Source organism: Monodelphis domestica, chromosome 1, assembly GCF_027887165.1.
Source record: "Monodelphis domestica isolate mMonDom1 chromosome 1, mMonDom1.pri, whole genome shotgun sequence".
Lineage (NCBI taxonomy): Eukaryota > Metazoa > Chordata > Mammalia > Didelphimorphia > Didelphidae > Monodelphis > Monodelphis domestica.
This window is the reverse complement of record NC_077227.1, coordinates 237,246,864-237,259,658: the sequence shown is the minus strand read 5'-3', so window position 1 is coordinate 237,259,658 and position 12,795 is coordinate 237,246,864. Positions and strand designations below refer to the sequence as shown.

At 37.7% G+C, this 12,795-nt stretch overlaps 1 protein-coding gene across 9 annotated transcripts in view; it reads right to left on the bottom strand.

Moving 5' to 3' along the window:
- The window catches only part of LOC100020089 (galactocerebrosidase-like), a 147,338-nt gene that overhangs the window by 81,509 nt on the left and 53,034 nt on the right, over positions 1-12,795 (bottom strand). For all 9 annotated transcript variants that reach the window (XM_056820509.1, XM_007472685.3, XM_007472684.3 and 6 more), the window contains one exon: positions 12,176-12,306. In XM_056820509.1, coding sequence (XP_056676487.1) covers positions 12,176-12,306 — 131 coding nt within the window. The remainder of the gene's footprint in view (positions 1-12,175; positions 12,307-12,795) is intronic.

Sequence of the window (12,795 nt, the reverse complement as noted above, 5' to 3'; positions counted from 1 at the left end):
TATGCCATTTCCTTCTCCAGTTCATTTTACAGATAAGGAAACAGAGGCCAACAGGGTTAAGTGACTTACCTAAATTCACACAGCTAATAAATGGCTGAGGCCAATATGAATTTAGATTTTACTGACTCCAGTTCTGGCACTGTCCTCACTACCATTGAGATAGGAAGACTCAGTATCAAATAAATAATTAAATGGATGGATGGATGGATAGATAGATTAGGTGGATTGATGAATAGATAGTTTGGATGATTGAATAAATAGATTGGATGGATAGATAGATGATAGATTAGATAGATAGATAGACAGATAAATAGATAAAAAACTAGTTTAAATTTTTGAAAAGGAACACCCAGAATTAATGGTCAGATACAATATCATTACATTGGAATATTAAAATATGTTGAGTTAAAGGTTTCATGAAATGTTTACCTTATTTAACACTTGTAAAGTTTAGAATAAAAATAAATTTCATGAATAAAACGTAGATATTTAGATATCTTTCAAGAGAATAATGGGAATTGAACTCTTAAGTCACTTTTACTGCTAAATCATAATAAAGGATTCTGTAAATATTCTGTAAGCAGAACAGTAAATATGTTCCTTCAATGGTTTTATAAGAAAAATGTACTGTAAAATGAAAATAGATTTTAAAATATATAGACTTTTTACTCATTTTAATATAGTCACCTCCTGATGTTGCTTAATAAAATACCTACCAGAAATGGTATTACTAATGTCATTACTATTAAAGTCCAAGTTATAGAAAAGTTATGAATATAAAATCATGAATTAAAAAAAAAAACTCATTCTGAAATGTCAACCATATTTAACAAATAAAGTAAACTCCAGATGCCATTTCTCCATTTCTAAGTTGTTCACTATTATTGCATAATTTCTAACCACAGGAACACAAATCAAAGTTTCCAAGCCATAAATAAAAATAGGTTTATTGTAAGAGAGCCTGTCTCACAATAAAGCTGGATTTCTAATGAAGACCAAAAGACCCTCCAATACTGTGAGAGACCTTCCTATATACACTGCAAAATATCACAACTTATATATCAAGTTAAATGTAGATCTGGACATACTTCTCATTGGTAGAGAAGTCGCTTGATGGAAAAAGGGGAGGATGATGGAGCCTGAACTAGAGACACAAAGATAAGACTGAATGGTGTTGGGTGGTACTAGGCTTCTAACCTGGATCAAGCCTATTTCAAGACCATGATTATTGCTGAGGGTGCATGATATAGCAATTTGAAGGGTAGTGCTGACACTAAAGGCCTATGCTAAAGCAGTTATTTACTTAATTCAAAACCTTAATACTTATATTAAAATAATCATAAAAAACCTACTAAAATCATGACTTGTGTAACTATCTTAAAATTACAATTATGATTAATTCAAAACTGCTGCTAACATTAAAATCTAATCCTCATATAAGGGGGTAGGAGATTTTTCCCTCACATAATGAGATTTTGATACTCTGCTTCAATCCTTGCTCTACATAGATTTTCCTTAAAAATAGATCTGATCATATTCTTCTATTCAAATTTCAGTGGCATCCTTATGACACCTACAAATGAATATTAACTCAGTTTGGCTTTTAAAGCCTTTCACAACCTAATCCTAGCTCACCTTTCCAGCTTCATCATACAGTGGTCCATATTCCTTTCTTGAACTCTACAATCCAGCTAAATAGGACCTCACAGACAACCGTCCATCTCCCATCTCTGTTTCTTTGCACTGACTGGGCCCCATACCTGGAATACTCCCCTTCTTCCCTCGCCTTCGTAAAATTACCTTCTTCGTTCAAGAACCAGTTCAAGCACCATCTACAACTCTTCTGCTTTTACTCACAAGCTGCTGAAGAAGTTTGAAGAAACCATGCAAATGGATTCAGTCAGCCACAGATGATTTGTTCTCAGTGAGGCATGCAGCAGAGTGGACAGACTTTTTTTTCCTCTCTAATTTATTTTCTATCTAACAATATACAGAAGCTATTTCCAATCACCTCTTCTCTCCTCAAGCCTCCCTTCTATAATTGAGAAAATAGAATATTTGTCATGGGATTCCTTTTATCCCCTTCTCTGTGTCTCACACTGCTTTTGATAGCAAGTCTCACCTCTTCCTCCCTTACCAGTCTGTAGAAGTAATTCTTCCTCTCATGATAATTAACCCCTCCACATGTACCACATGCTCTCTAGCATACTGCCTGTAAAATAAACCTTTCTTTCTCTAATCTTCAATAGATCTCTTGAGAAAATTTATTTACTTATTAATGAAATTTATCCATCTTATCTTCATGCCTCCTATCACAGAAAATATCAACCAGGACACGTTTAAATAAATTAAGTCTCTTGTTGCTTCTGCCTTTCAGTTCACTCTCTGGAAGTAACTTTCACAGATTTATTCTTTCAACATTATTTCTGTAGCTGTGAATATTGTTCTCTTGGTTCTACTCATTTCACTGTTCATTATCCCATGTAGTTCATTCCAAGTTTTTTGGTTTTTATAAAGCTCATTTCTTATAGCATAGCAGTATTCCATCCCAATCATATGCCACACTTTGTTTAGTCATTCTTCAATTGATGGGCATCCCCTTAGTTTCCAATTCTTTACCAACACACACAAACACACACACACACACACACACACACAAATTCCATAAATATTTTGGAATTTAATTGATCTTTATCAACAAATTCCTTCATTGCTGCCTACAAAACTGTCCAAGACTCCTCATTCTGGAAAAAAACCCTCACTTGACATACCATCTCATTAAACTATCTCCCTAGATCTCTACTCCCCTTCTCAGCCAACTGTCTATCACACAACTATCTATACTCATTATTTCTTCTCAACCCAATAATCTGGCTTATAAAACTCAACTGAAATTTCTCCCTCCAAAGTTACCAATGTTATCTTTAATGTCATATCTAATGGCCTTTTGAATTAATCCTCATCTTTATGGATCTCTCTTTAACATGACACTATTGACCACTTTCTCCTCTCTTGAGTTTTTGTGACACTAATTTCCCTCAGTTCTCCCATGTCAAATTACTCCTCAGTTTCCTTTGCTGGCATTTATTCTTGTCATGCCCTCAAACTGTGATTTAAACCAAGATTGAATCCTGGGTTCTCTTCTACTCTTTCTTTAAATGCATCACTGACTCTGTACACAGACTTCTATATCCTACCTTAATCTCTTTCCTGATCTCCAGTCACACATCTTCAATTGCCTGTTAGAGAATTCTAATGGATGCTGTTAAGTGTACTTTGATCTGGTGATGAAACTCAACATGTCTAAACAGAACTCATCTTTCCTCCCAAATTCACTCTTCTTTCAATCACCAACGTTTACAACATCAGGGTTATTATACTCAACTCCCAACTCTCATTCATCTCACATATTGAATCAGTTGCCGATTCATGTCATTTCTACTGTCCCATGTCTTATATTCATTCCTTTCTCTCTACTCACTTGGATACCACCCCAGTTGAGCTTCTCATCACTCCCCACCTTGATTATTTCAACAGCCTCAGAGTTAATATTCCTGTCTCAAGTTTCTCCTCTCTCTAATCCTTCCTCCAGAAGTAGTAACTGACTCAAAAAGAAACAGATCCTGATCTGCATAATGACTTAAATACTCACAAATTACCATTATCCATTGTGTGCATTAAATATTTAGGGGGACCGCCCAATCCCAGAAGATTTAACTAATGGGGTGTCACAGTCATGTGTCTTAGTTCGCCAGCATGGCAGAGATTTCTGATTGGCAAGAAGTCAAGGAATGTGATATGTAGGGTCTAAGGTGAAACCCTGGCCAACTAGAAAATCATAGGGAGAGGTTTAGACTGAGCTTAAAAAGTCAGCAAGTGAAGTAGTCTGGGGACTCTGCCATTTCTTGGCTTGTGGAAGAAGCTCTCAATCACTGTTAAGCCATCCTAGTGCTTATCTATGTAAGCCATCTCTGGCAAATAGTCAGTAGAAAACTGCACCAGTTGGGACCACTGCTGGGCTGGGAATCCAGGAACTAAGACTTGCAGCTGAGGCCAGGTTGGTTAGGTTAGGTAGTTAGGCCAATAATCTAATTTCCTTCTTTTCTCTTTACAGGTAAACACTTATAAATTTAGTATAAAGTCTCCAAGATTAATTTTTATTCATTACACTATGCTGCACTGGATTTTGAGTTGTCTGCCTCTGATCTAGAGAACTTTTCAAGTGATACTTAAAAGGTCCAGATCTATCAATGTCAATTCCAAATAAACTCCAATGTCTCCTTATTAACTCCAAGATCAAATATAAGCTCTTTTGTTTAGCTTTTAAAGCCCCTGACTACTTGGTCTCAACACACCTTTACATCATTAATCCACTCCACACACTTTATAGTATAGTCAACCATGACTTCTTTTTTTTTTTTTAAACCTTACCTTCCATTTTGGGTTCCAAGGCAGAAGAATGGTAAGGGCTGGGCAATGGGGATTAAGTGACTTGCTCAGGGTCACACAGCTAGGAAGTGACTGAGGCCAGATTTGAACCTAGGACTTCCTGTCTCTAGGCCTGGCTCTCAACCCACTGAGCTAACCAGCTGCCCCCTCAAACCTGTCTTCTTACAATTGCTCACACATAATACTCCATTCTCTCATCTCTGCATCTTTTTACTGGGTTTTTCTCCAAAACAAAAATCCTCTCCCATTTTACCTCTGACTTAGAATCTTGTTTTGTTCAAAATTCTGCACCTGCACCTTCTATTAAAGCTCTTCCTGATACCCCACACCTCTGTTAACATCCCCCACCCCAAAAGATCACATAACTTGTATTTGGTATGTATTTATTTACCTATATATGCTCTTTTCCCTAATAAAGACCCCTAGGGCACAGATTATTTCACTTCTGTCTTTGCATTCCTGGCACCTAGCATTGGTACCTAGGATGTAGCAATCATTACATAAATCTTGTTGATTAATGAAGACTAATAAGGGTAGGGACAAAATATCTATTTTTCAATTTTCAGATCTTCACCCAGAAAAACTAATATTGTTTCCTACCCAAAGTGAGTATTTAATACACATTCAAGTTTTTCCCAATGGCCACTCAACAGTTATTCAACAAGTGTTTAAGTATTACTGAGTGCTAAGTACTGTGATAACAGTTATAAAATTAGATGATAGGCTAACTATGGCTAAAGGTCACTTTTAGCTTGAAAATGCAAAGATTTGAACCTGGGATCAAGGAACTAAATAGAAAGGAGTAGTGGGGAAAAAAAACTGAATCAAGGTAAGATTGCAAATCTAGATAACTTTAAAGTTGGCATCAAAGGAAGCCAATTTCACTTAATAACAACTTTATAATTCCTAACAATGGAATCCTGCCACATAACTTAATTTAGAACTGTTAATTTGGAATTTCTAAATCAATGAATTAGACTCCTTTGTATCAGATTAAAATTTTTCCTATATTTATGCCATGACAAAAAAAAAACATAAAAATAATACTAACGTTAAAAAAACAAACATACAGACTTCCGGTTAAGATGGCGGCTTAGAGAAAGCTAAAGTTCAGATCTCCGGAAAACCCTTCCCGACCGATCTCAAACTAGAAGCTCCTAAGGCGCCGAAATTCAAAACGATCAACAGCACAGACCCTGGGAACCCTCCTCCTGGACCTGGACCCGGTTCAAAAGGTACGGCTCCCCTTAAAAGCCAGAACCCGAGATCCCTCGGACCTCAGGGGTAGGAGCGCAGAGTCCAAGGCTCCCGGAAGCGGCAGCCGCGCCGGGCTCAGAGAGCAGGGTCTGAGGAACAACAACCCTCAGGGTCTTCTACCCAAGTCCCAGTCCGGGTGAAAGTTACTGCCTGAGGCTTCCGCTGCAGAGAGCCTGTCGGTCAAAGAGCCGGTTGGTCCGGGTGAAAGTTACTGCCTGGGGCCTCCGCTGCAAAGAGCCCATAGGTCCGGGTGAAAGTTACTGCCTGGGGCTTCCGCTGCAAAGAGCCGGTAGGTCAAAGAGCCGGTAGGTCCGGGTGAAAGTTACTGCCTGGGGCCTCCACTGCAGAGAGCTGGTCAAAACAACAGCAACCCTCAGGGCGGGCAAGACAGCCTCACGGGCTGGATCCTGCTATCCAAATCTCAGTGAAAGTCTGTGCTCTCGGAGCTTGGGGAAGCGGCAGCCCATCCCCCCCAGGCCGACGAAACAGCCTCACGGCCAGGGATTCTGAAGGCAACTTCCGGAAATCGAGCCAGGGGGAGAGTGTGGCCTCATGGTCCGACCCTTCCATTCCAGTTCCAGTGAGGCATATTCAGTTTAACCCAGGGAACGCTCATAGAACCAACATCTGCCCAGGACTAAAGCCTCTGATCACCAGACAAAGACAAGAAAAGCCAATCCTCCACGTTCAGAGATGACAAACTCCACAGAAGCACAGAAGCCCCAAAATACCAAGAAAAATAAGAAGAAAGGGGCGACTCTGGACACATTCTATGGAGCCAAAATACAAAATACAGAGCAGATAGAAGAAGATATACAAGAAAATTCTCCAAAATCTTCCAAAGGAAATAGAAACTCTCCACAAACCCATGAAGAATTTGAATCAGAAAGGACCAAAAAGATGGAAGCCCTCTGGGAGGAAAAGTGGGAAATGATGCAAAAGAAATTCACGCATCTACAAAACCAGTTTGACCAAACTGTAAAAGAAAACCAGGCTTTAAAGCAAGAACTAATAAAGCAAAGCCAAAACACCAAGAAATTAGAAGAGAACATAAAATATCTCACCGACAAGGTGATAGATCTGGAAAACAGGGGGAGAAGAGAAAATTTAAGAATAATTGGACTCCCAGAAAAGCCAGAAATAAACACCAAACTGGACATGGTGATACAAGATATAATCAAAGAAAATTGCCCGGAGATTCTAGAACAAGGGGGCAATACATCCACTGACAGAGCTCACAGAACACCTTCTACACTAAACCCCCAAAAGACAACTCCCAGGAATGTAATTGCCAAATTCCAAAGCTATCAAACAAAAGAAAAAATCCTACAGGAAGCCAGAAAAAGACAATTTAGATATAAAGGAATGCCAATCAGGGTCACACAAGACCTTGCAAGTTCTACGCTGAATGATCGTAAGGCATGGAACATGATCTTCAGAAAGGCAAGAGAGCTGGGTCTCCAACCAAGAATCAGCTACCCAGCAAAACTGACTATATACTTCCAAGGGAAAGTATGGGCATTCAACAAAATAGAAGACTTCCAACTTTTTGCAAAGAAAAGACCAGAGCTCTGTGGAAAGTTTGATACCGAAAATCAAAGAGCAAGGAATACCTGAAAAGGTAAATATTAAGGAAAAGGGAAAAATGTTATCTTCTTTTACTCAAACTCTCTTCTATAAGGACTACATTTATATCAACCTATGTATACTAACATGTGGGGAAAATGTAATGTATAAATAGGGGGTAAAGAAAGACCAAATAGAATAATGGTTCTCACACAAAGATTCACAGGGGAAGGGGAGGGGAAGAAAACTCCTATAAGAAGGAGAGGAAGAGAGGGGGGGGGGGGTTTACTTAAACCTCAATCTCAGGGAAATCAACTCTGAGAGGGAAAAACATCCAGATCCATTGGGATCTTGAATTCTATCTTACCCAACAAGGGTAAGGAGAAGGGAAAACCAAGGGGGGGGGGAGAGGGAGAACAAAAAGGGAGGGAAAGAGAGGGGGGAGGGGGAGGGAACAAAAAGGGAGGGACTAAAAAGGGAAACATCAAGGGAGGGGACAAGGGGGACTGATTCAAAGTAAATCACTGGACTAAAAGGTAGAGCCGAAGAAGAAAAGGTTAGAATTAGGGAAGGCAATCAAAATGCCAGGGAGTCCACAAATGACAATCATAACTTTGAACGTGAATGGGATGAACTCACCCATAAAACGTAGACGAATAGCTGAATGGATTAGAATCCAAAACCCTACCATATGTTGTCTTCAAGAAACACACATGAGGCGGGTTGACACCCACAAGGTCAGAATTAAAGGATGGAGTAAGACCTTCTGGGCCTCAACTGATAGAAAGAAGGCAGGAGTGGTAATCATGATATCTGATAAAGCCAATGCAAAAAGAGACCTGATCAAAAGGGATAGGGAAGGTAATTATATTTTGTTAAAAGGGACTCTAGACAATGAGGAAATATCATTAATCAACATGTATGCACCAAATAATATAGCACCCAAATTTCTAATGGAGAAACTAGGAGAATTGAAGGAAGAAATAGACAATAAAACCATACTAGTGGGAGACTTAAACCAACCATTATCAAATTTAGATAAATCAAATCAAAAAATAAATAAGAAAGAGGTAAAAGAAGTGAATGAAATCTTAGAAAAATTAGAATTAATAGACATATGGAGAAAAATAAATAGGGATAAAAAGGAATACACCTTCTTCTCAGCACCACATGGCACATTCACAAAAATTGACCATACATTAGGTCACAGAAACATAGCACACAAATGCAAAAAAGCAGAAATAATGAATGCAGCCTTCTCAGATCACAAGGCAATAAAAATAATGATTAGTAATGGTACATGGAAAACCAAATCTAAAACCAATTGGAAATTAAACAATATGATACTCCAAAACTGTTTAGCTAAAGAAGAAATCATAGAAACAATTAATAATTTCATCAAGGAAAATGACAATGGCGAAACATCCTTTCAAACCTTTTGGGATGCAGCCAAAGCGGTAATCAGAGGCAAATTCATATCCCTGAAAGCTCATATTAACAAACAAGGGAGAGCAGAGATCAATCAATTGGAAATGCAATTGAAAAAACTCGAAAGCGATCAAATTAAAAACCCCCAGCAGAAAACCAAATTAGAAATCCTAAAAATTAAGGGAGAAATTAATAAAATCGAAAGTGATAGAACTATTGATTTAATAAATAAGACAAGAAGCTGGTACTTTGAAAAAACAAACAAAATAGACAAAGAACTGGTCAATCTAATTAAAAAAAGGAAGGAAGAAAAGCAAATTCACAGCATTAAAGATGAAAAGGGGGACAGCACCTCCAATGAGGAGGAAATTAAGGCAATCATTAGAAATTACTTTGCCCAATTATATGGCAATAAATACACCAATTTAGGAGAAATGGATGAATATATACAAAAATACAAACTGCCTAGACTAACAGAAGAGGAAATAGAATTCTTAAATAATCCCATATCAGAAATTGAAATCCATCAAGCCATCAAAGAACTTCCTAAGAAAAAATCCCCAGGGCCTGATGGATTCACCTGTGAATTCTATCAAACATTCAGAGAACAGTTAACCCCAATACTATACAAACTATTTGACATAATAAGCAAAGAGGGAGTTCTACCAAACTCCTTTTACGACACAAACATGGTACTGATTCCAAAACCAGGCAGGTCAAAAACAGAGAAAGAAAACTATAGACCAATCTCCCTAATGAATATAGATGCAAAAATTTTAAATAGGATACTAGCAAAAAGACTCCAGCAAGTGATCAGAAGGATCATTCACCATGATCAAGTAGGATTCATACCAGGGATGCAGGGCTGGTTCAACATTAGGAAAACCATCCACATAATTGACCACATCAACAAGCAAACTAGCAAGAACCACATGATTATCTCAATAGATGCAGAAAAAGCCTTTGATAAAATACAACACCCATTCCTATTAAAAACACTAGAAAGCATAGGAATAGAAGGGTCATTCCTAAAAATAATAAACAGTATATATCTAAAACCAACAGCTAATATCATCTGCAATGGGGATAAACTAGATGCATTCCCAATAAGATCAGGAGTGAAACAAGGATGCCCATTATCACCTCTACTATTTGACATTGTACTAGAAACACTAGCAGTAGCAATTAGAGAAGATAAAGAAATTGAAGGCATCAGAATAGGCAAGGAGGAGACCAAGTTATCACTCTTTGCGGATGACATGATGGTCTACTTAAAGAATCCTAGAGATTCAACCAAAAAGCTAATTGAAATAATCAACAACTTTAGCAAAGTTGCAGGATACAAAATAAACCCACACAAATCATCAGCTTTTCTATATATCTCCAACACAGCTCAGCAGCAAGAACTAGAAAGAGAAATCCCATTCAAAATCACCTTAGACAAAATAAAATACCTAGGAATCTATCTCCCAAGACAAACACAGGAACTATATGAACACAACTACAAAACACTCGCCACACAACTAAAACTAGACTTGAACAATTGGAAAAACATTAACTGCTCATGGATAGGACGAGCCAATATAATAAAAATGACCATCCTACCCAAACTTATTTATCTATTTAGTGCCATACCCATTGAACTACCAAAATACTTCTTCACTGATTTAGAAAAAACCATAACAAAGTTCATTTGGAAGAACAAAAGATCAAGGATATCCAGGGAATTAATGAAAAAAAACACATATGATGGGGGCCTTGCAGTCCCTGACCTAAAACTATATTACAAAGCAGCAGTCATCAAAACAATTTGGTACTGGCTAAGAAACAGAAAGGAAGATCAGTGGAATAGACTGGGGGAAAACGACCTCAGCAAGACAGTATACGATAAACCCAAAGATCCCAGCTTTTGGGACAAAAATCCACTATTCGATAAAAACTGCTGGGAAAATTGGAAGACAGTGTGGGAGAGACTAGGAATAGATCAACACCTCACACCCTACACCAAGATAAATTCAAAATGGGTGAGTGACTTAAACATAAAGAAGGAAACCATAAGTAAATTGGGTAAACACAGAATAGTATACATGTCAGACCTTTGGGAGGGGAAAGGCTTTAAAACCAAGCAAGATATAGAAAGAATCACAAAATGTAAAATAAATAATTTTGACTACATCAAACTAAAAAGCTTTTGTACAAACAAAACCAATATAACTAAAATCAGAAGGGAAACAACAAATTGGGAAAAAATCTTCATAGAAACCTCTGACAAAGGTTTAATTACTCATATTTATAATGAGCTAAATCAATTGTACAAAAAATCAAGCCATTCTCCAATTGATAAATGGGCAAGGGAAATGGATAGGCAGTTCTCAGATAAAGAAATCAAAACTATTAACAAGCACATGAAGAAGTGTTCTACATCTCTTATAATCAGAGAGATGCAAATCAAAACAACTCTGAGGTATCACCTCACACCTAGCAGATTGGCTAACATAACAGCAAAGGAAAGTAATGAATGCTGGAGGGCATGTGGCAAAGTAGGGACATTAATTCATTGCTGGTGGAGTTGTGAACTGATCCAACCATTCTGGAGGGCAATTTGGAACTATGCCCAAAGGGCGACAAAAGAATATCTACCCTTTGACCCAGCCATAGCACTGCTGGGTCTGTACCCCAAAGAGATAATGGACACAAAGACTTGTACAAAAATATTCATAGCTGCGCTCTTTGTGGTGGCCCAAAACTGGAAAACGAGGGGATGCCCATCAATTGGGGAATGGCTGAACAAACTGTGGTATATGTTGGTGATGGAGTACTATTGTGCTAAAAGGAATAATAAAGTGGAGAAGTTCCATGGAGACTGGAACAACCTCCAGGAAGTGATGCAGAGCGAGAGGAGCAGAACCAGGAGAACATTGTACACAGAGACTAATACACTGTGGTATAATCGAACGTAATGGACTTCTCCATTAGTGGCGGTGTAATGTCCCTGAACAACTTTCAGGGATCCAGGAGAAAAAAAACACCATTCATAAGCAAAGGATAAACTATGGGAGTGGAAACACCGAGAAAAAGCAACTGCCTGAATACAGAGGTTGAGGGGACATGACAGAGGATAGACTTTAAATGAACACTCTAATGCAAATACTATCAACAAAGCAATGGGTTCAAATCAAGAAAACATCTAATGCCCAGTGGACTTACGCGTCGGCTATGGGGGGTGGGGGGGAGGAAAAGAAAATGATCTATGTCTTTAACGAATAATGCTTGGAAATGATCAAATAAAATATATAAAAAAAAAAACAAACATACAAACAAAAGCATCAATCCATCTGGTGCAGATTTTTTATCAAAGGAATATTTAATTAAAGGAAACAGAGAACAGATGACTCTGTAAAGATGTGGAAAAGACAGATAAACTCATGATATATAGAGCAAAAACAGAAAATAACAAATCTCAAGCATTTCCTACCCAATAACTTCAACGGCGTCCAGGAGTACAGGATCAAATTGCAGGAAAGCAGAAAGGGGCTGCCAAAACTGATCATTGGCTATGATTTTCACTCTGTTCAGTTGTTTTTGATTAAGCACCTTTCTTAGGGTCTTCAGCACGAAAAAAGCATATATACAAAAAGCAAAAGCAATAAATGGATTTTAGAATTTATTAAATGACTCAGAAATAACTAATGGCATTAATTTTTAAAAGAATAATACCATTTTAACATATACCACAACTTGTTCAGTCATTCTCCAGTTGATGGACATCCCTCCAGTTTCCAATTATTTGCCACCACAAATTATTCCTATAAATATCTTTGTACATGTAGGTGCTTTCTACCTATTTTTAATCTCTTTGGGATGCATACATAGTAGTGGTATTGACAATTCAAAGGATAGAATTTTATGGACCTTTAGGCATAGTTCCAAATTGCTCTCCAGAATGGTTGTTTTAGTTCACAGCTTCACTTACAGAATATTAGTGTATGAATTTTCCCACCAACATTTATCATTTTCCTTGTCATACTAATTAATCTGATAGGTATGAGGTAGTACTTCAGAGTTGTTTGAATTTGCACTTTAATTAATATTTAT